General features: G+C 38.3%; 1 protein-coding gene across 1 annotated transcript; it reads right to left on the bottom strand.

Moving 5' to 3' along the window:
- Positions 1-512: 512 nt before the first annotated feature.
- On the bottom strand, positions 513-18561 carry LOC121385064 (atrial natriuretic peptide receptor 1-like). Its single transcript, XM_041515600.1, has 8 exons — positions 18405-18561; positions 16837-17014; positions 10245-10385; positions 9229-9352; positions 4596-4664; positions 3051-3225; positions 730-828; positions 513-544 (listed from the first exon to the last, which is right to left on the bottom strand). Exons 1-8 carry the CDS (start codon positions 18559-18561, stop codon positions 513-515), a joined length of 975 nt encoding a protein of 324 aa, XP_041371534.1.
- Positions 18562-21421: the final 2860 nt, after the last annotated feature.

Genomic DNA, 21421 nt, shown 5'->3' with positions numbered 1-21421 from the left:
TTTGGAGTCGGTATCTGGATTAAAAATCCCATGCCTCGACTGGGATCCGAACTCAGTACCTACCAGCCTGTAGACCGATGGCATAACCATGACGCCACCGAGGCCGGTGCCATGGATGGATTAATATGTTTAATTTAACGTAGAAATAGATAGATAGAATAGATGTTTAACGACACCCCAGCACAAAAAATACGTCGGCTATTGGGATGGAAGGAAATGTTCTATTTAACGACACAGTCAACACATTTTATTTACAGTTATATGGCGTCAGACATATGGTTAAGGACTACACAGATATTGAGAGAGGAAACCCGTTGTCGCCACTTCATGGGCTACTCTTTTCGATAAGCAGCAAGGGATCTTTTATATGCACCATCCCATAGATAGGGTAGTACATACCACGGCCTTTGATGTACCAGTCCGGCTATTGGGTGTCAAACTATGGTAAATGAATTCGACGTAGAAATGCAGTCTTCATCTGAGATGACGTTTTTGGCGTTCAGATGCGTAATTTAAGTTTTTGCCATAACAGCATCATTCTGGCCTGTTTGGATGTACAAGGTATTGAATAAGGCTATACGATGTGTGACTTGTACTAAGGCAATTGGTGAAATATGTTGAATATGAAAATAGACATGTTTGCTAAAGATGCCATTGTGTCATCCAAAGTGAATCCATGTTTTCAAAAACAAAATAAAACAGAATTGAGGTGAATACAGAATAACTTACCAAATCCGGACGATTCCATATAAGACGCATAGGTGACTGTTTCACCAAACAGACAATACCGCGGCATCATGTGTCCCACAACACCGGCTACCACAGGTCCTGGAAAAAACCCAGACAATATTCCATTATAGTATATAATACCGGCTGCCACAGGTTCTGAAATCCCCACAGACAATATTTCATTATAGTATACAATACCGGCTGCCACAGGTCCTGAAACCCCCACAGACAATATTTTATTATACTATACAATACCGGCTGCCACAGGTCCTGAAACCCCCCTCCCCCCGACAATATTTCATTACAGTATGCAATGCCGGTTACCATATGTCCCATAAAATAGATACTATTCCATTATATAGTATACAATACTGGCTACCACAAGTCCTGAAAAACCCTCATACAATATTCCGTTATAGTGTACAATACCAGCTACCATATGTTTCAAAAACAGCTACTATTCCATTATAGTTCTAACACAGCGTAATTTTTCTTTGTTTTGTTTTCCCAGAATGTAGATGAAGGAAGAAAAGTCTCAAGTTGGTGATGTAGTTTCTTGTATTCTTGTCAGAGCTCTTGGGTGAATGACACGCAGGTCTCCCGATAGAGTTGACCCTGCGACTGAGACCCCAAGGGTCTTCCCCTAGGTCTCACCTCCTCTCTCTATCTCTGGGTCTCTATATTTCTCTGTCTCTTTCTGTTTTTTCTTTTATAAGACTCCGCTAAAATGGTTACGTCTTAATGTTCCTTGGGTATTTATTTCCTGTGAATAGCATTTCCCCAGGCACATACCCAGAGTAAGACCTCTTTGTGAATTGTGTCTCATTATAAATTATAATAGTTAACTGCTGATATAAGAAGTAATACTTAATTGTTGGCAGACCAGGTATTAGCTGGGGGCATCAATTAAAAGTCTGCAGTGTCTTGATTGCAGTGATTTAGTTTCAAACTAATTGGTCTAATTGCTAGTCCCAAAGTACCTAAACTCTAAGTTATTGCATAATCGACAGGTGACACCCTAACAATTAATTGAATCGTATATGAATGCTAAAAATATATCAAGTACATTTGAATATAGTTGTAAATCTTCCACTGTGATAGTTCTGATACTAAAAAAAACCCCAACTTCCACAGACAGTAGACAGACAGACAGACAGACATACAAGTTATTTAGTATAAAGGTCATAGGTCCACAACACAACCAGAAACTGCTATACATTTTTGCACATATGTGTAGCTGACATTTACACGGTATACTGTAAGTATATGTGTAATTATTTAAGTATTTCTAATGTTTTAGATATACATTAAATAATATATCTAAATTTTCTGATGTTATAACATATATACTCTTCAAACCAAGTAGGGGAACCTGAAATATTAATGTTAATATTAACTATTAGACCGAATATATGTTTTGACCACAGACATCCTAGTAAAGAACGTTCAAGTCTGTTTATCAACACACCGAAACACATTCCATAGTTTGCATATGCATCACGCAGTTACCCCATACACGTGCGTAGGGTGTCATTCTTGATTTTGACAATTTCCAGGAAGGTTGATTAATCACTGTGGAACATTATTTCTGTCAATCTTTTTCATTCTGTTGATCATACAGTTGTTATTGTTTTCTTTTTAGTAATTTTTATTGTTTGAATTTGCGATTTACTGATAAAAAACGTCAACTTTAAAATTCCACTACTGACCCCAATAGTCCTTCAAGATCTTTGGTGGTCATGAAACCTACTGTAATAGTAAACTACTGGTTGTAATGTTTGCCCAATTAATTCACTATTATCATATAACCATTCTCCACAGCTAATATACCTTACAATTTTGGCAATTGCAAATTCTTATTAGTGTTCCCCTACTTTTTTGAAGAGTATATAAAGGTTTGAAATGAATGATTTTTCAAAATAAATTTTGAAATATGGTGATCTCTTAGTATATCATAATGCTTACATACAAGCAAAATATGGAGTTCAACCTCAATATAGCGTTATAGTATACAATATTCCGTAATAGTATACCATAAGTCTCGATAAAAATCTCCAAACAATATTTTATTTTAAAATACAATACTGGCCACCCCAGGTCCTGAAAAGGTTGTAATTTCATTAGTAGAAAGGGGTCTTTTATATACACCATCCCACAGACGGGATAGCACATATGCCATGACCTTTGATATACCAGTTGTGGTGCACTGGCTGGAACGAGAAATAGCCCAATGGGCCCGCCGATGGGGATTAGTCCTAGGCCTCGGACATTTTGAGGACTGGGGTTTGTATTACTTTCACATTGATTTCTTCTCTACGTACCACTATGGATGCCAATCCTGAGGTCCACCTTTTTGTTTGGTCTGTGTGCGATCTTGAAACTGAGCACCGAACTGAGAAGGTGAAGAGCCATAGTGCAGATCTCCCCAGCGTGGTGGATTCCGTTACGTATTGGGATACCGCTGACCACCATGTAGGTGTCTCCGATAGTCTCCAACTGTCAAACAGAGATAGACAGCAGCATCAAACAGAGATAGAGAGCGTCAAACAGAGATAGAGAGCGTCAAACAGTGATAGACAGTGTCACTCAGAGATAGACAGTATCAAACAGTGATAGTGTCAAATAGTGACAGATAGTGTCAAACTGTGACAGATAGTGTCAAACAGTGAAAGACTGCGTCAAACAGTGTTATATACTCTTAAACAGTGATATATAGTGTCAAACAGTGATAAATAGTGTTAAACAGTGATAGATAGTGTCAAACAGTGATATACAGTGTCAAACAGTGATAGACAGTGTCAATCAGAGATAGACAGTGTCAAACAGTGACAGACAGTGTCAAACTGTGACAGACAGTGTCAAACAGTGACAGATAGTGTCAAACAGTCACAGACGGCGTCAAATAGTGATAAACAGCGTCAAACAGTGATAGTGTCAAAAAGTGTTATATACTGTTAAACAGTGATACACAGTGTCAAAGAGTGATAGATAGTGTTAGACAGTGATAGTTAGTGTCAAACAGTGATAGATCGAGCCAAAGAGTGATAAATAGTGTCAAACAGTGATAGACAGTCTCAAACAGTGATAGACAGTGTCAAACAGTGATAGATAGTGTTAAACAGTAGTAGTGTCAAACAGTGATATACAGTGTCAAACAGTGTTACAGAGTCAAACTGCGATAGATATTTTCAAACAGTGACAGAGTCAAACAGTGATACCTAGTGTCAAACAGTAATAGATAATGTCAAACAGTGATATAGTGTCAAACAGTGATGGATAGTGTCAAACAGTGACAGATGGCGTCAAACAGTGATAGATAGTGCCAATCAGTGACAGACGGCATCACAGTGATAGATAGTCTCAAACAGTGATAGATAGAGTCAAAGAGTAATATACAGTGTCAAGCAGTGATATAGTGTTAAACAGTGATCACGAGAGTCCAACAGCGATAGTGTCAAACAGTGATAGATAGAGTCAACAGTGATATATAGAGTTCCACAGTGATAGTGTCAACCACTGATACTGTCAAACAGTAATAGGCATTGCCAAAACATGTTAGATAAAGACAAAAACTGAAAGTGTCAAACAGTGTTAGATAAAGACAAACACTGATAGTGTCAAACAGTGTTAGATAAAGACAAAACTGATAGTGTCAAACAGTTTTAGATAAAGACAAACAGTGATAGTGTCAAACAGTATTATGTACTGGAATACCACTCATAACCCACTAACAAATGAAATGCCTCTTTGACTCCGACTGCTTGTGAATACACCAGCATTCTCAAAAATAACACTTATGTCATGTTTGTGGTATTATTACGTGTCTCTTATAAAAATTATACTTTGTTAATTTTATTAAAACTCACCTTGTAGACATCAAACTTGTTGATAATCGTGTCAAACAACGTGTACAGGGAATTCAGGAAACCCACGACCTAAAATACAAAAACACATAACGTAGTTAAAACATACCAGTCGCCATCTAGAATGAATGAATGGAAGATACCACTCATTACCATCAATACATCACACACAACGTGGTTAAAACACACCAATAATCACCATCAATACATCACACACAACATGGTTAAAACATACCAATAATCACCATCAATACATTACACACAATGTGGTTAAAACATACCACTAATCACCATCAATACATTACAATGTGGTTAAAACACACCAATAATCACCATCAATACATTACACACAATGTGGTTAAAACACACCACTAATCACCATCAATACATTACACATAATGTGGATAAAACACATGACTAATCACCATCAATACATTACACACAACGTGGGTAAAACACACCACTAATCACCATCAATATATCACACACAACGTGGTTAAAACAGACCACTAATCACCATCAATACATTACACACAATGTGGGTAAAACACATGACTAATCACCATCAATACATTACACACAACGTGGTTAAAACACACCACTAATCACCATCAATACATTACACACAACGTGGGTAAAACACACCACTAATCACCATCAATATATCACACACAACGTGGTTAAAACAGACCAATAATCACCATCAATACATTACACACAACGTGGGTAAAACACACCACTAATCACCATCAATATATCACACACAACGTGGTTAAAACACACCACTAATCACCATCAATACATCACACACAATGTGGTTAAAACACACCAATAATCACCATCAATACATTACACACAACGTGGTTAAAACACACCAATAATCACCATCAATACATCACACACAACGTGGGTAAAACACACCACTAATCACCATCAATATATCACACACAACGTGGTTAAAACAGACCACTAATCACCATCAATACATCACACACAACGTGGTTAAAACACACCACTAATCACCATCAATACATCACACACAACATATTTAAAACACACCACTAACTACCATCAATACATCACACACGTGGTTAAAACACACCACTAATCACCATCAATACATTACACACAACATGGTTAAAACACACCACTAATCACCATCAATACATCACACACAATGTGATTAAAGCACACCACTAATCACCATCAATACATCACACACAACGTAGTTAAAACACACCACTAACTACCATCAATACATCACACACGTGGTTAAAACACACCACTAATCACCATCAATACATTACACACAACATGGTTAAAACACACCACTAATCACCATCAATACATCACACACAATGTGATTAAAGCACACCACTAATCACCATCAATACATCACACACAACGTAGTTAAAACACACCACTAACTACCATCAATACATCACACACGTGGTTAAAACACACCACTAATCACCATGAATACATCACACACAACCTGGTTAAAACACACCACTAATCACCACCATGTGGTTAAAACACACCACTCATCACTAACAAACCATATGAATCACCTTCTAAAGTACAACATACACAATGTACTTAAAACATCCTAATTATTACTTATTACATAAAATACACCATATACAAAGTCGTAAAAAGAGAACATTTGTATATATTGGTTGCACCCATTTTCATTTCATTTAAACTTATTTTCGTGCTTATATCCAATTAAGGTTCAATCACGCTGTCCTGGGTACACACCTCAGCTATCTGGGCCACCTGTCCAGGACAGTGAATTAGTTAGTGGTTACACCCAATGGGGATTGAATTGCATTACGTCAATATACATTTGTATTTACACACTACACAATAATGTGTAGACAAGGAGTTTAACCTGTAGTATTTTAACTAGTACGTTTGTGCTGTTCTCTGGACATTGTAAGATGTTTCCGAAAAATAAAATATTTCTACGATTAAACTTACATATTAAATATATTTTCTTGTTTAGAATATCAGTGTCTGTACATTCAATGTGTTTCTGGTCGTCTTAATATTTGTAAGAAGCCCAAACTGGATTTTGTCTTCAAATAATTTTGTACGTACGAAAAAATATATTTTAGGAAATAAAATGAAATTTAACCTAGTACAAATAGTAGAACGATCAGAGACACGTTTAATATACAGCCACTAATATTTTATGCAGAAAAATATATTTGATATGTAATTACAATCGTTAAAAAGTCTCCGTTAGTCGATAACATCTTAAAAATTACAGCAAACTCAGGAATGTCCCTTTAAATGAATAACAGAAGTTACACATTGTTGATGTGGTTTCTATTTCACTTTCCAACATGAAGCACGATTTACAAGTTGGCAACATGGTGATACAGATAATATAAGTCTAATCTCTTATAAATCCATAAATCCAAACCTAAACTTGTGGATTGCATTCGGTGGTGAAAAGCATCAGCAAATGCTTCACATCAGTCGACTCCATCAGAGCATTGGCCCAGAATGCTGCCTTGCATTGCCAATGTTCCATGCCATGTCAGGTTGTGATACTACGAGTGGACTGAAGAACAAGGGAAAACGTATTTGCTGGAACACCTGGAACAAACACCCTGAGGTTACAGAAACATTTGTGAAGATCTCACAGCACCCCTTCCAGGTTTTGTTAGGTGATGACTTCGCTTCCGTGGAGGACTTTGTGTGTCGACTCTACGACAACACATCGACTACGTCTGAGGTCAATGTTCTGAGAATGAATATGTTCTGTCAAAGAAGTCCAGACTTCCAGCGGATTCCACCAACACAGGACGCACTAATGCTTCACCTTCGACGAGCTGTGTACCAGGCATCAATCTAGTACACAAGTCATCAGCCAGTGCTCCCAGAAGAGGACCCATGTTCTTTCGGCTGGCAATAATCCAACAACAACCTAACATCCAGGTGGACCTCGCATGGCACGGCCACTGAAGTGTTCAAACTGACAGTAAAACGTGGTTGCCGTAAACCCTGTACCGCCTCCTGCTATTGCAAAAAAGAACATCTTGACTGTACACCACTGTGCAAATGTTCCTGCTTAAAGTGATCTAGAGGCCACATAGTTAACCACAAGACATTTAACCAGCAGCAAGTTGTTTTGAGGAGAGCTTTCATTTGATACCATAAGCGACAATCCTAAAGCCGCTGCTTGATGTTCTCGGACTTTTGACCTTACATGGCCTTTCATGACCTATAGGGGTCAAACGGTTGATAGCACCACTTATACTCTGAAGTGTAAGTGTTTTATTTTGATGAGAGCTTTCATTTGACACCATACACGATCATTATAGTATCATCTTTTGGGGTATTGTTTTTTTTTAAACAAAAACAACCAATATTGACCTTTATTGACCCCTAGAGGCCACGTTGTTGACCCTATCAATTTACATCACTGAATGAAAGTTTTTTGGTTTGACCAGAGCTTTCATTTAACACCAATATGACCTTTGTATGACTATCCATTATTGATAGTTTTTTTTTTTACCCTATTTGACCTCTATGACCTTTCAAGGTCACCAAAACTGACCTTACTCGGGATCAAATTTTTGTGGCACCTTCAGATATTTGTTCCTTGGGTCGAGTCCTATAAGATCCCATTGAAAAAGTAACATGGTAACGAACATGGTTTCGACCCCACTATTAGATAAACGATAGAGTTGACTCCAAGGGAAGGAACAGCAGACTTGTCCTCCTTGGGTCCCCGCTTTGGTTCTCTCTGGGTTTTTCCTTGCTGTTTTTCTCATGGTCTATTTTATAGGAATCGGCTCAAATGGTCTTAATGTGCTTTTGGAATTTATTTCTGTTCAGTAGTGATGCCCTAGGCAACATACTTAGGCTAAGACCTTTTTTTGTAAAGTGTGTCGTTAGTCGGAACATAACGATTATTTTGTCAAATGATAAATTGCAATCTGCAAAGGCTGGTACGCTTATTATTGGTAGAATGGGTATCAGCTGGGGGCAACAATTAAATATCCTTAGTGTCCTTGATTGCTGTAATTTAGTTTCACACTAATTGGTCTGATTGCTAGCCCTTAAGAAACTAAAGTGTAAGTTAATTAATAATTAATTAGCAGGTGACACCATAACAAGTAATTGAATTTATATGCACAGGTAAAATATAAATTACTTTTGAATATAGTTGTAAATGTTCCACTATGACAGTATGAAAATGTGCTGGCAAAGGCTCAGACGCTAGTTTCAGCCTGTGAAAATAGACACTATGTTTGGTCAAACCAATAACACATCTGGATAAAGTTATAATATAGTGAATCAAAAGTCTGTGGTGTTTAAATCGAGAAATACTGTCTAAAGTAGACTAGAGCTTGGCTAGATAACCGTTATCTCTACGAGGAACGTGTGTTTTTAGACTTATAAAATATATTCATCGGGGTATTACATAAAGCAGAATAACCAGAAGCACTTCGGATGTACTGATACGTATATTCTGAACAATAAAATGGAAGTAACTTCTAATGAAAATTGAAAAATACGTCGTGGTGTTTAATAACTAGGGTATGTCACTTTAAGATCAAACATTACCTGTGACAATCTGAAAATTTAAAAGTTTTATTATATTTAAAATCTACACTACCTGGTGTGGTGTACTTTCTGCTGCAATCTGGGTAAAACCGATCACGTCAGAGAAGAAAACAGTGACACACGTAAATGATTCGGGTTCAACAGTCTTTCCAGATTTCAGTATCTCTGATACTGCTCTATAACAATAACAATAATAATAATAATGATACTACTACTACTACTAATGATAATGATGATAATGGTGATGATAATAATGGTGATAATAATAATAATAATGATGATGGTGGTAATGATGATGATAATAGGAATGATTATGATGATGATGATGAAAATAATGATAATAATACTGATAATAATAATGATGATAATAATAATAATAATGATAATAATTATAATAATGATACTCATAATAATAATAATAATAATGATGATAATAATTATGATGACAATAATAATGATGATGATAATAATAATAATAATAATGATAATGATGATAATAATAATAATAATAGTAATAATGATATTAATGATGATGATGATAATGGTGATGATAATGATAATAATAATGATGGTAATGATGATGGTAATGATGATGATGACAATATGAATGATTATGATGATGATAATGAAAATAATATTAAAGATGATGATAATAACACTGATAATAATTATAATGATACTGATAAAAATAATGATGATAATAATTATGCTGATAACGATGATGATGATGAGGATAATAATAATAATAATAATAATAATAATAATAATAACCTCCCCCTGCTCAAGCAAATTTCCTTTCTTATCAACACATGTCTCGAACCCCCACAAACTTCGCTCGCCGCAATCTAGACCCCATTTGAAAATTCCTTCAGATGCACCTGGATGATGATGATAATGATAATGATAATGTGCTATCCTGACTGTTGAATGGTGCATATATAAAAGATATCTTGCTACTAATGGAAATAGGTAGTGGGTTTCCTCTTTCTATATATGACTATATATATCGGAATTATCAAATGTTTGACAACCAATAGCCGATGATTAAGAAATCTTTTATAAACTTACTTAGGTAGAAGGTAGCAAAAGACTTCTTCAGATCTCTTCTTCTCTTCCACCAGTTCTGTGGTTCTCTCCTCTATCATCTCCTCGAGGTGGTCCGAATACTTGGACATCATGTGTATCACGTGGTCCATGATGTTCTTATTTCTGCTTAAAATATAAGAAAAGGACCCGTAACTCAGTGTATTCGATCATCTTTTCGAAGGAAGGAACTGTTTTATTTAACGACGCACTCAACACATTTTATTTACGGTTATATGGCGTCGGACATATGGTTAAGGACCACACAGATATTGAGCGAGGAAACCGGCTGTCGCCATTTCAAGGGCTACTCTTTTCTATTAGCAGCAAGGGATCTTTTATATGCACCATCCCATAGACAGGATAGTACATACCACGGCCTTTGATGTACCAGTCGTGATGCACTGGCTGGAACGAGAAAAAACCCAATGGGCCCACTGACAGGGATTGATCCCAAACCGACAGCGCATCAAGCGAGCGCTTTGTCACTGGGCTATGTCTCGCTCCATCATCTTTTCGAGGTCGGGATCGATCCCCGTCGGTGGGCCAGTGCACCAAAGTTTGATTTGTTTAATGACACCACTGGAGCACATTGATTAATTAATCATCGGCTACTGGATGTCAAACAGTTTTTAATTCGTAGACATCAGAGGAAACCCGCTACATTTTTCCTAATGCAGCAAGGAATCTTTTATATGCACTTTCCCACAGATAGGAAAGCACATACCACGGCCCTTGACCAAATGTGGTGCATTGTGTGGAACGAGAAAAAACCCTAATCAATTGAACTGAGGTGGTTCGATCCTGTGACGCAAGCACCTCAAGCGCGCACTCAACCGACAGTACATCACGACTAGTATACCAAAGGCCGTGCTATGTACTATCCTGTCTGTGGGATGGTGTATATAAAAGACCCCTGCTACTAATGAAAAATTTTACCAGGTTTTTTTTATAAGACTCTATGGCAAATATTATTAAATTTTTGGCAAATATTATTAAATGTTTGACATCCAATAGCCGATAATTAATAAATCAATGTTCTCTAGTGGTGTCGTTAAACAAAACAAACTTTTACTCTTCGAGGTGGTCCGAATACTTGGACATGGTGTAAACCTCACGATCCTGGTCATGATCCACATGTTTGCATTTTTTGATAGTTCTCATTTAAAGTATTCATAAATAAAATGTGTTAAGTGCGTCGTTAAATAACGCATTTCCTTAATTTAAAGCACCAAAGAAGTGGCAGTCCTCTTACAAAGTACTAAACGTATATTGTTTAGGTAGTGACAGTCCTCCTAAAAGTACCAACGGTGTATTGTTCAGGCAGTGGCAGTTCTACAAAGTACCAAAGATGTATTGTCCAGGGAGTGGCAGTTCTACAAAGTACCAAAAATGTATTGTCCATAGAGTGGCAGTTCTACAAAGTACCAAAGATGTATTGTCCAGGGAGTGGCAGTTCTACAAAATACCAAAGATGTATTGCCCAGGGAGTGGCAGTTCTACAAAGTACCAAAGATGTATTATCCAGAGAGTGGCAGTTCTACAAAGTACCAAAGATGTATTGTCCAGAGAGTGGCAGTTCTACAGAGTACCAAAGATGTATTGTCCAGGGAGTGGCAGTTCTACAGAGTACCAAAGATGTATTGCCCAGGGAGTGGCAGTTCTACAGAGTACCAAAGATGTATTGCCCATAGAGTGGCAGTCCTACAGAGTACCAAAGATGTATTGCCCAGAGAGTGGCAGTCCTACACAGTACCAAAGATGTATTGCCCAGAGAGTGGCAGTCCTACACAGTACCAAAGATGTATTGTCCAGGGAGTGGCAGTTCTACAAAGTACCAGAGATGTATTGTCCAGGGAGTGGCAGTTCTACAAAGTACCAGAGATGTATTGTCCAGGGAGTGGCAGTTCTACAAAGTACCAAAAATGTATTGTCCAGAGAGTGGCAGTCCTACAAAGTACCAAAAATGTATTGTCCAGAGAGTGGCAGTCCTACAAAGTACCAAAGATGTATTGTCCAGAGAGTGGCAGTTCTACAAAGTACCAAAGATGTATTGTCCAGCGAGTGGCAGTCCTACAAAGTACCAAAGATGTATTGCCCAGGGAGTGGCAGTCCTACAAAGTACCAGAGATGTAGTGGCAGTTCTACAAAGTACCAAAGATGTATTGTCCAGGGAGTGGCAGTCCTACAAAGTACCAGAGATGTATTGCCCAGGGAGTGGCAGTCCTACAAAGTACCAGAAATGTATTGTCCAGGGAGTGGCAGTTCTACAAAGTACCAGAGATGTACTGTCCAGGGAGTGGCAGTTCTACAAAGTACCAGAGATGTATTGTCCAGGGAGTGGCAGTCCTACAAAGTACCAGAGATGTATTGTCCAGGGAGTGGCAGTCCTACAAAGTACCAGAGATGTATTGTCCAGGGAGTGGCAGTCCTACAAAGTACCAGAGATGTATTGTCCAGAGAGTGGCAGTTCTACAAAGTACCAGAGATGTATTGTCCAGAGAGTGGCAGTCCTACAAAGTACCAAACATGTATTGTCCAGAGAGTGGCAGTCCTACAAAATACCAGAGATGTATTGTCCAGAGAGTGGCAGTCCTACAAAGTACCAGAGATGTATTGTCCAGGGAGTGGCAGTTCTACAAAGTACCAGAGATGTACTGTCCAGGGAGTGGCAGTTCTACAAAGTACCAAAGATGTATTGTCCAGGGAGTGGCAGTTCTAGAAAGTACCAGAGATGTATTGTCCAGGGAGTGGCAGTCCTACAAAGTACCAGAGATGTATTGTCCAGGGAGTGGCAGTCCTACAAAGTACCAGAGATGTATTGTCCAGGGAGTGGCAGTTCTACAAAGTACCAGAGATGTATTGTCCAGGGAGTGGCAGTCCTACAAAGTACCAGAGATGTATTGTCCAGGGAGTGGCAGTCCTACAAAGTACCAGAGATGTATTGTCCAGAGAGTGGCAGTCCTACAAAGTACCAGAGATGTATTGTCAATAGAGTGGCAGTTCTACAAAGTACCAAAGATGTATTGCCCAGGGAGTGGCAGTCCTACAAAGTACCAAAGATGTATTGTCCAGGGAGTGGCAGTTCTACAAAGTACCAAAGATGTATTGTCCAGGGAGTGGCAGTTCTACAAAGTACCAAAGATGTATTGTCCAGGGAGTGGCAGTCCTACAAAGTACCAAAGATGTATTGTCCAGAGACTGGCAGTCCTACAAAGTACCAAAGATGTATTGTCCAGAGAGTGGCAGTTCTACAAAGTACCAAAGATGTATTGCCCAGGGAGTGGCAGTTCTACAAAGTACCAAAGATGTATTGTCCAGGGAGTGGCAGTTCTACAAAGTACCAGAGATGTATTGTCCAGAGAGTGGCAGTTCTACAAAGTACCAGAGATGTATTGCCCAGGGAGTGGCAGTCCTACACAGTACCAGAGATGTATTGTCCAGGGAGTGGCAGTCCTACAAAGTACCAGAGATGTATTGTCCAGAGAGTGGCAGTCCTACAAAGTACCAGAGATGTATTGTCCAGGGAGTGGCAGTTCTTCAAAGTATGAAAGATGTATTGTACAGCGAGTGGCAGTTCTACAAAGTACCAAAGATGTATTGTCCAGAGAGTGACAGTTCTACAAAGTACCAAAGATGTATTGCCCAGGGAGTAGCAGTTCTACAATGTACCAAAGTTGTATTGTTCAAGGAGTGGCAGTTCTACACATTACCAAAGATGTATTGTTGTCCAGGGAGTGGCAGTTCTACAAAGTACCAAAGATGTATTGTCCAGAGAGTGGCAGTTCTACAAAGTACCAAGGATGTATTGTCCAGAGAGTGGCAGTTCTACAAAGTACCAAAGATGTTTTGTCCAGAGAGTGGCAGTTCTACAAAGTACCAAAGATGTATTGTCCAGAGAGTGGCAGTTCTACAAAGTACCAAAGATGTATTGTCCAGGGAGTGGCAGTTCTACAAAGTACCAAAGATGTATTGTCCGTAGAGTGGCAGTTCTACAAAGTACCAAAGATGTATTGTCCAGAGAGTGGCAGTTCTACAGAGTACCAAAGATGTATTGTCCATGGAGTGGCAGTTCTACAAAGTACCAAAGATGTATTGTCCAGAGAGTGGCAGTTCTACATAGTACCAAAGATGTATTGTCTGGGGAGTGGCAGTTCTACAAAGTACCAGAGATGTATTGTCCAGAGAGTGGCAGTCCTACAAAGTACCAGAGATGTATTGCCCAGGGAGTGGCAGTTCTACAAAGTACCAAAGATGTATTGCCCAGGGAGTGGCAGTCCTACAAAGTACCAAAGATGTATTGTCCAGGGAGTGGCAGTTCTACAAAGTACCAAAGATGTATTGTCCAGGGAGTGGCAGTTCTAGAAAGTACCAAAGATGTATTGCCCAGGGAGTGGCAGTTCTACAAAGTACCAAAGATGTATTGTCCAGAGAGTGGCAGTTCTACAAAGTACCACAGATGTATTGCCCAGGGAGTGGCAGTCCTACAAAGTACCAGAGATGTATTGTCCAGGGAGTGGCAGTACTACAAAGTACCAGAGATGTATTGTCCAGGGAGTGGCAGTTCTACAAAGTACCAGAGATGTATTGTCCAGGGAGTGGCAGTTCTACAAAGTACCAGAGATGTATTGCCCAGGGAGTGGCAGTCCTACAAAGTACCAAAGATGTATTGTCCAGGGAGTGGCAGTTCTTCAAAGTATGAAAGATGTATTGTACAGCGAGTGGCAGTTCTACAAAGTACCAAAGATGTATTGTCCAGGGAGTGGCAGTCATATAAAGTACCAAAGATGTATTGTCCAGAGAGTGACAGTTCTACAAAGTACCAAAGATGTATTGCCCAGTGAGTGGCAGTCCTCATACACACTAGTAAAGATGTATTTTTTCAGAGAGTGACAGTTCTACAATGTACCAAAGTTGTATTGTTCAAGGAGTGGCAGTTCTACACATTACCAAAGATGTATTGTTGTCCAGGGAGTGGCAGTTCTACAAAGTACCAAAGATGTATTGTCCAGAGAGTGGCAGTTCTACAAAGTACCAAGGATGTATTGTCCAGAGAGTGGCAGTTCTACAAAGTACCAAAGATGTATTGTCCAGAGAGTGGCAGTTCTACAAAGTACCAAAGATGTATTGTCCAGAGAGTGGCAGTTCTACAAAGTACCAAAGATGTATTGTCCAGGGAGTGGCAGTTCTACAAAGTACCAAAGATGTATTGTCCAGAGAGTGGCAGTTCTACAAAGTACCAAAGATGTATTGTCCAGAGAGTGGCAGTTCTACAGAGTACCAAAGATGTATTGTCCATGGAGTGGCAGTTCTACAAAGTACCAAAGATGTATTGTCCAGAGAGTGGCAGTTCTATATAGTACCAAAGATGTATTGTCTTGGGAGTGGCAGTTCTACAAAGTACCAAAGATGTATTGTGCAGAGAGTGGCAGTTCTACAAAGTACCAAAGATGTATTGCCCAGGGAGTGGCAGTCCTACAAAGTACCAGAGATGTATTGCCCAGGGAGTGGCAGTTCTACAAAGTACCAAAGATGTATTGCCCAGGGAGTGGCAGTCCTACAAAGTACCAGAGATGTATTTTCCAGAGAGTGACAGTTCTACAATGTACCAAAGATGTATTGTTCAAGGAGTGGCAGTTCTACACATTACCAAAGATGTATTGTTGTCCAGGGAGTGGCAGTTCTACAAAGTACCAAAGATGTATTGTCCAGAGAGTGGCAGTTCTACAAAGTACCAAAGATGTATTGCCCAGAGAGTGGCAGTTCTACAAAGTACCAAAGATGTATTGTCAATAGAGTGGCAGTCCTCTTATATACTAGTAAAGATGTATTGTGTAGGGTACGTGGCAGTGGCCCGGATGCACGCTTTCTTGACAAATCGGCAAAAAGCATGCAGCTACGCACGTGCTCACGGTTGACCAAATTTTAACCAAAGATTCTACAGTACAATGATGTAGCTATGTGTCAAATGATACTACATTTGGTATACGGATAAAAAAGTATTTTACCAAAACTGAACTTGCGTTTGTTTTTCTGTCAGTATATATATATATATATATATATATATATATATATATATATATATATATATATATATATATATATATATATATATGTAACCAGGTGTTAAATTAGTAATTATCAAGGATTTCAATTAAATATTAATTATAATATATTAAGTATTTTTAAAAACTAATTTGTAGGAGTCGATCTTTAAATATAAAATAGTTAAAGAAAGGTGTGTTGTCTATTTCATCTTTTGTGTTAGCAGTAGTCATTGTTTATTGTGTTGGGTTTGTTAGTAGTTGTTAATTCACGTGCGATGATGACAGTTCACGCAAGACTAATGACTCGACACCGAGACATGCACTGCATGCTTTTGGACTACGCCCTTTATAACTAGATTTTTCCTAATTGTCAGATTACGATCAGCTTTCATCAGAAGCAGACAGTCCATACTACTGTATCAAATTATTCTACAGAGAATAAGTGGTTAATTATTATATCTATTTTTTAAACACTGCTGCATTTCAGGTGTCTGATCAAATAGACATTGTGGATGTCTGGAATTATTTACCTTCCCTTTTTCACCTTCCTGAGCAGGACGAGAATGTTATCAAACATGGGTCTACTTGATGGAAGTTCATGCCAACACAGTCGCATGATTTCACCCACAAACTGTTCTCCCAGCTGATACTGCGGCACGTGAGGTCGAAATGGTGGAATCTGAACGTTCTTCAGTTTTTCCAGGATTCCTGGTGTTAAAAATACAGTGAAAATAATTCAGTTATGAAGTGAAGGCCCCAGACTCACAGGACTCGTACTTAGCCAAAAACTAACTAGCGGTGTGTGGTGGTAAAAATAGTTATTGCACAATAATATAGTGTTATCTACAGGAGAAAAAAAAGAGGAAAAAAACAACTGATAACTCTCCCCCCCACCCCCCCAAAAAAAGAAGACCATACAACAACAAAATATCACAAACAAAAAGCAACACCCCCCCCCCCCCCCCCCCCACACACACACCTATATCAAAATATAATACTATTAATATAGATGTTACAACCCGTTGGTGGTTGGGGTATTACACCATAATAAATAGATAGACTATCTCTGGCGTAAAAACCCATTAATGAATCATACTCCCTACACGTATATAATTTGGAATAGGCACGTTACTCTGGTCCATAAACACACTAAATAAAGGTACCAGGCTACAACACACTGTGTGCCAGACTATAACAAAAATACAACCATATGTACCATATACCCTGCCGAACCATAATAACGTCACCCCATAACATCAGCTCAACTCCTCAAGGGCTCCTGATCACATAAATCTAGACCGCCGACAATTTAATTCCACACGGGCCGCCACACTTGGTGCTCTCATCTCCCAATCACATATAAATCTTCAAACCGCTACCTCAGTGACCTCACGTAAACTTTCAAACCGCTGACCCATTGACGTAACTAACTTTGATAACGGTCGGTTAAGCTATATATCCCAGAAGTGGACGTGACAGAAAAAACCTTGTCGTAATGATGGCTCACAACGTTCTAGGCGCTAATTGTCCTAAGTTGCGTTTGTTTAATTAACATATCTGGTAATTAGTAATCCCATTCCTGGTGTTAGATAAGGATATGATGCATCCAATTAAACTGTCAGCCGTGACGAATACAGCTATCAAAACAGTAATTATTAACAACTAAAGGTAAACATGTATTTAAAGGATAACTCTTGTGCAAGGCCCAAATAAGCAATAATTTACTTGATTAACTAATTAGTACAACTTAACTACAACTCCCAACTAATTTCCTTTTGCCAAATTACTCTACAGTGGGGATTGGCATAAAGTACATATAAAAATATATTAAGAAAATAAACTAGGAAGTTATACAATTTAGCTAAAATCAAATACTGGTATTCCTAAACTCAGAACGATTCCCTTACATGTATCACACTCACTCACTCATTCCCTCCCAAAACAAACCCACCCACCCACCCACCCACCCACCCACCCACTCACCCACTCACCTCACTCACTCACTCACTCACTCACTCACTCACTCACTCACTCACTCACTCACTCACTCACTTCATTCATTCATAGACAGACATTATTTCTCAGACACTACACCTACCCTGGATTGCTTCGTCGTCGCAGCGGTCGTGCAAGATGTTGTCGTAGGGCCAGTTCCTGGTGGTGATCTCCTCGATGATGATGCCAAACGAGTACACGTCGGCCATCTTTAGGTCTTTAGCGTCTAGAACCACGCCTCGAAGTACCTCCGGAGCCATCCACAGGTATCCTGTATAGAGAGAACGATACATAGAGAATAGGTAAGATCATAGGTTTTAACTAGCCCGAGTACTCTGACTGTAAGAGAGCTAGACGGACATTTGGACGGTTATGACGCTCCCATTATGGCCAGAGACCAAGCTATGTATTTTTTTCACAATCGCTGTCCATCAAACAATAGTCAAAGATTTCCGCTCTTATATCACAACAATCCTATGTTTGACGTAAAATACCTTTACATCGATCATTTTCGAGTTCCTTGATTAAAAAAAAAATCCACATATTACTCACTATTACACACACTACAGAAAGAAACCCGATTGCACCCACATTCAGCTAAACTTCGGGAAACTCCGATAGCAGTTTACTAAGGTCGCTGACCAATATCGTGATTTAGCGTCACATGATCGCCCACTCGGTGATTCCGTCCAAATCTCCGTCTAGCTCTCCTACAGCCGGGCTAAGGTTTTAACATGCATATTCAGAACAAGCTGTTGTAGCAAACGCTTATCATGGGTGTAGGTGTCGACTTTCGCTGGCTCATCCGTACAGGACAGGAAAATAAAGATTAACTTGTTACCATCTTAAGATATCAGCTTTATTATATCCTGCGAAGGTTAGAATGGTGAATGGCGCGAGGTTCTGCAGGATAAAAGATATACCCGGTGAGTCGCTCCATCGCTTCAAACCTTATGCGTAAATAACACTTTATTTTACCTGAAACACCATGGTCTAGTCACTGCATCATCGAAGCCAGTAATTGATAATACATCACCGCTGCTTGCACAATTTCGCACATATCATACATTAGTGGTTAGTTTGATATGATTCAAAAAGAAACGGGGACATCAACTGACTTTATTTTTAAATATTTCTGTTTGAATCCCATAATTGTTTTATGTTCGTTAAAATTATCAGTCTTGTGAACCCATTCACACCCTTTTTGGTCTAGTCACTGTACCGCCGTAACCAGGTAGTAGATCATGACTGCTTACATAACTACGAACTTCTCATATATTAATTGCTGCTTTCTGATTTTGAGATAAGATGGGGTGGTGTTTTACATCCGTTGTTATTTACCACATCTGCATACTTACTGAAAAAATGTGACCTCTCTCCATCCTTCTCATTCTCCCCATCTCTTGTGACTGGCATATTCATATCTCCCACCCTGCACCCCCAGTGATTATTTACGAAAACGTTGGTCGATTTGAGCCGGCCGTGATTCCCCACAATTGAACTGTGAATGTATGCCATACCCTGAAAAACATACACACACATACACATATTAAAGTGACAGACCCTAGTTTTACACTCCAAAAACTGACACACACATACACATATTAAAGTGACAGACCCTAGTTTTACACTCCAAAAACATTACACACACATACACATATTAAAGTGACAAACCCTAGTTTTATACTCCAAAAAATTACACACACATACACATATTAAAGTGACAGAGCCTAGTTTTACACTCCAAAAAATTACACACACATATACATATTAAAGTGACAGAGCCTAGTTTTACACTCCAAAAACATTACACACACATACACATATTAAAGTGACAGAGCCTAGTTTTATACTCCAAAAACATTACACACACATACACATATTAAAGTGACAAACCCGAGTTTTATACTCCAAAAAATTACACACACATACACATATTAAAGTGACAGACCCTAGTTTTATACTCCAAAAACATTACACACACATACACATATTAAAGTGACACACCCTAGTTTTATACTCCAAAACATTACACACACATACACATATTAAAATGACAGAGCCTAGTTTTACACTCCAAGCAATTACACACACATACACATATTAATGTGACAGAGCCTAGTTTTATACTCCAAAACATTACACACACACACACACACACATATTAAAGTGACAGAGCCTAGTTTTATACTCCAAAAAATTACACACACACATATTAAAGTGACAGAGCCTAGTTTTATACTCCAAATACATTACACACACATACACATATTAAAGTGACAGAGCCTAGTTTTATAGTCCAATATTTTTTTTTAGATACGTTTCTTTAATATACAAACCTATAACACAATTGGATAAAGTTAAGATAGAGTGAAACAAGAGTATGTGGTGTTAAAATGGGAAAATATTCTCTAAAATATGGACTAGAACTCGTTTCCATAATCATTACTTCTCAGAGGTATGTGCGTTTTTAGAATTATGAAGATTACATTTCGTAGTATCACAAACAGCATGATGATCAAAAACACTTCGGATGTTTGGGAATGGATAATCTAAGCAAATAAAATGAGAGTAATGTTTAAGTACAATCATCAAAAACAGGCTTAGTAGTGAAACATAGGTGGTAGAGTTTAAAGGGACAGACCCTAGTTTCAACCCGTGAAAATTAACACTAAGTTTAGTTAATCTACAAACCTGCAATACATTTGGATAAAGTTTCAATCCGTGAAAATTAACACTAAGTTTAGTTAATCTACAAACCTGTAATACATTTGGATAAAGTTTCAACCCGTGAAAATTAACACTAAGTTTAGTTAATCTACAAACCTGTAATACATTTGGATAAAGTTTCAACCCGTGAAAATTAACACTAAGTTTAGTTAATCTACAAACCTGTAATACATTTGGATAAAGTTTCAACCCGTGAAAATTAACACTAAGTTTAGTTAATCTACAAACCTGTAATACATTTGGATAAAGTTTAAATCCGTGAAAATTAACACTAAGTTTAGTTAATCTACAAACCTGTAATACATTTGGATAAAGTTTCAACCCGTGAAAATTAACACTAAGTTTAGTTAATCTACAAACCTGTAATACATTTGGATAAAGTTTAAATCC

The sequence above is a fragment of the Gigantopelta aegis genome, chromosome 11 (assembly GCF_016097555.1).
Source record: "Gigantopelta aegis isolate Gae_Host chromosome 11, Gae_host_genome, whole genome shotgun sequence".
In the NCBI taxonomy this organism is placed as follows: domain Eukaryota; kingdom Metazoa; phylum Mollusca; class Gastropoda; order Neomphalida; family Peltospiridae; genus Gigantopelta; species Gigantopelta aegis.
Note: the sequence above shows the minus strand (reverse complement) of the source record. Positions and strands in the feature narration are given on the sequence as shown.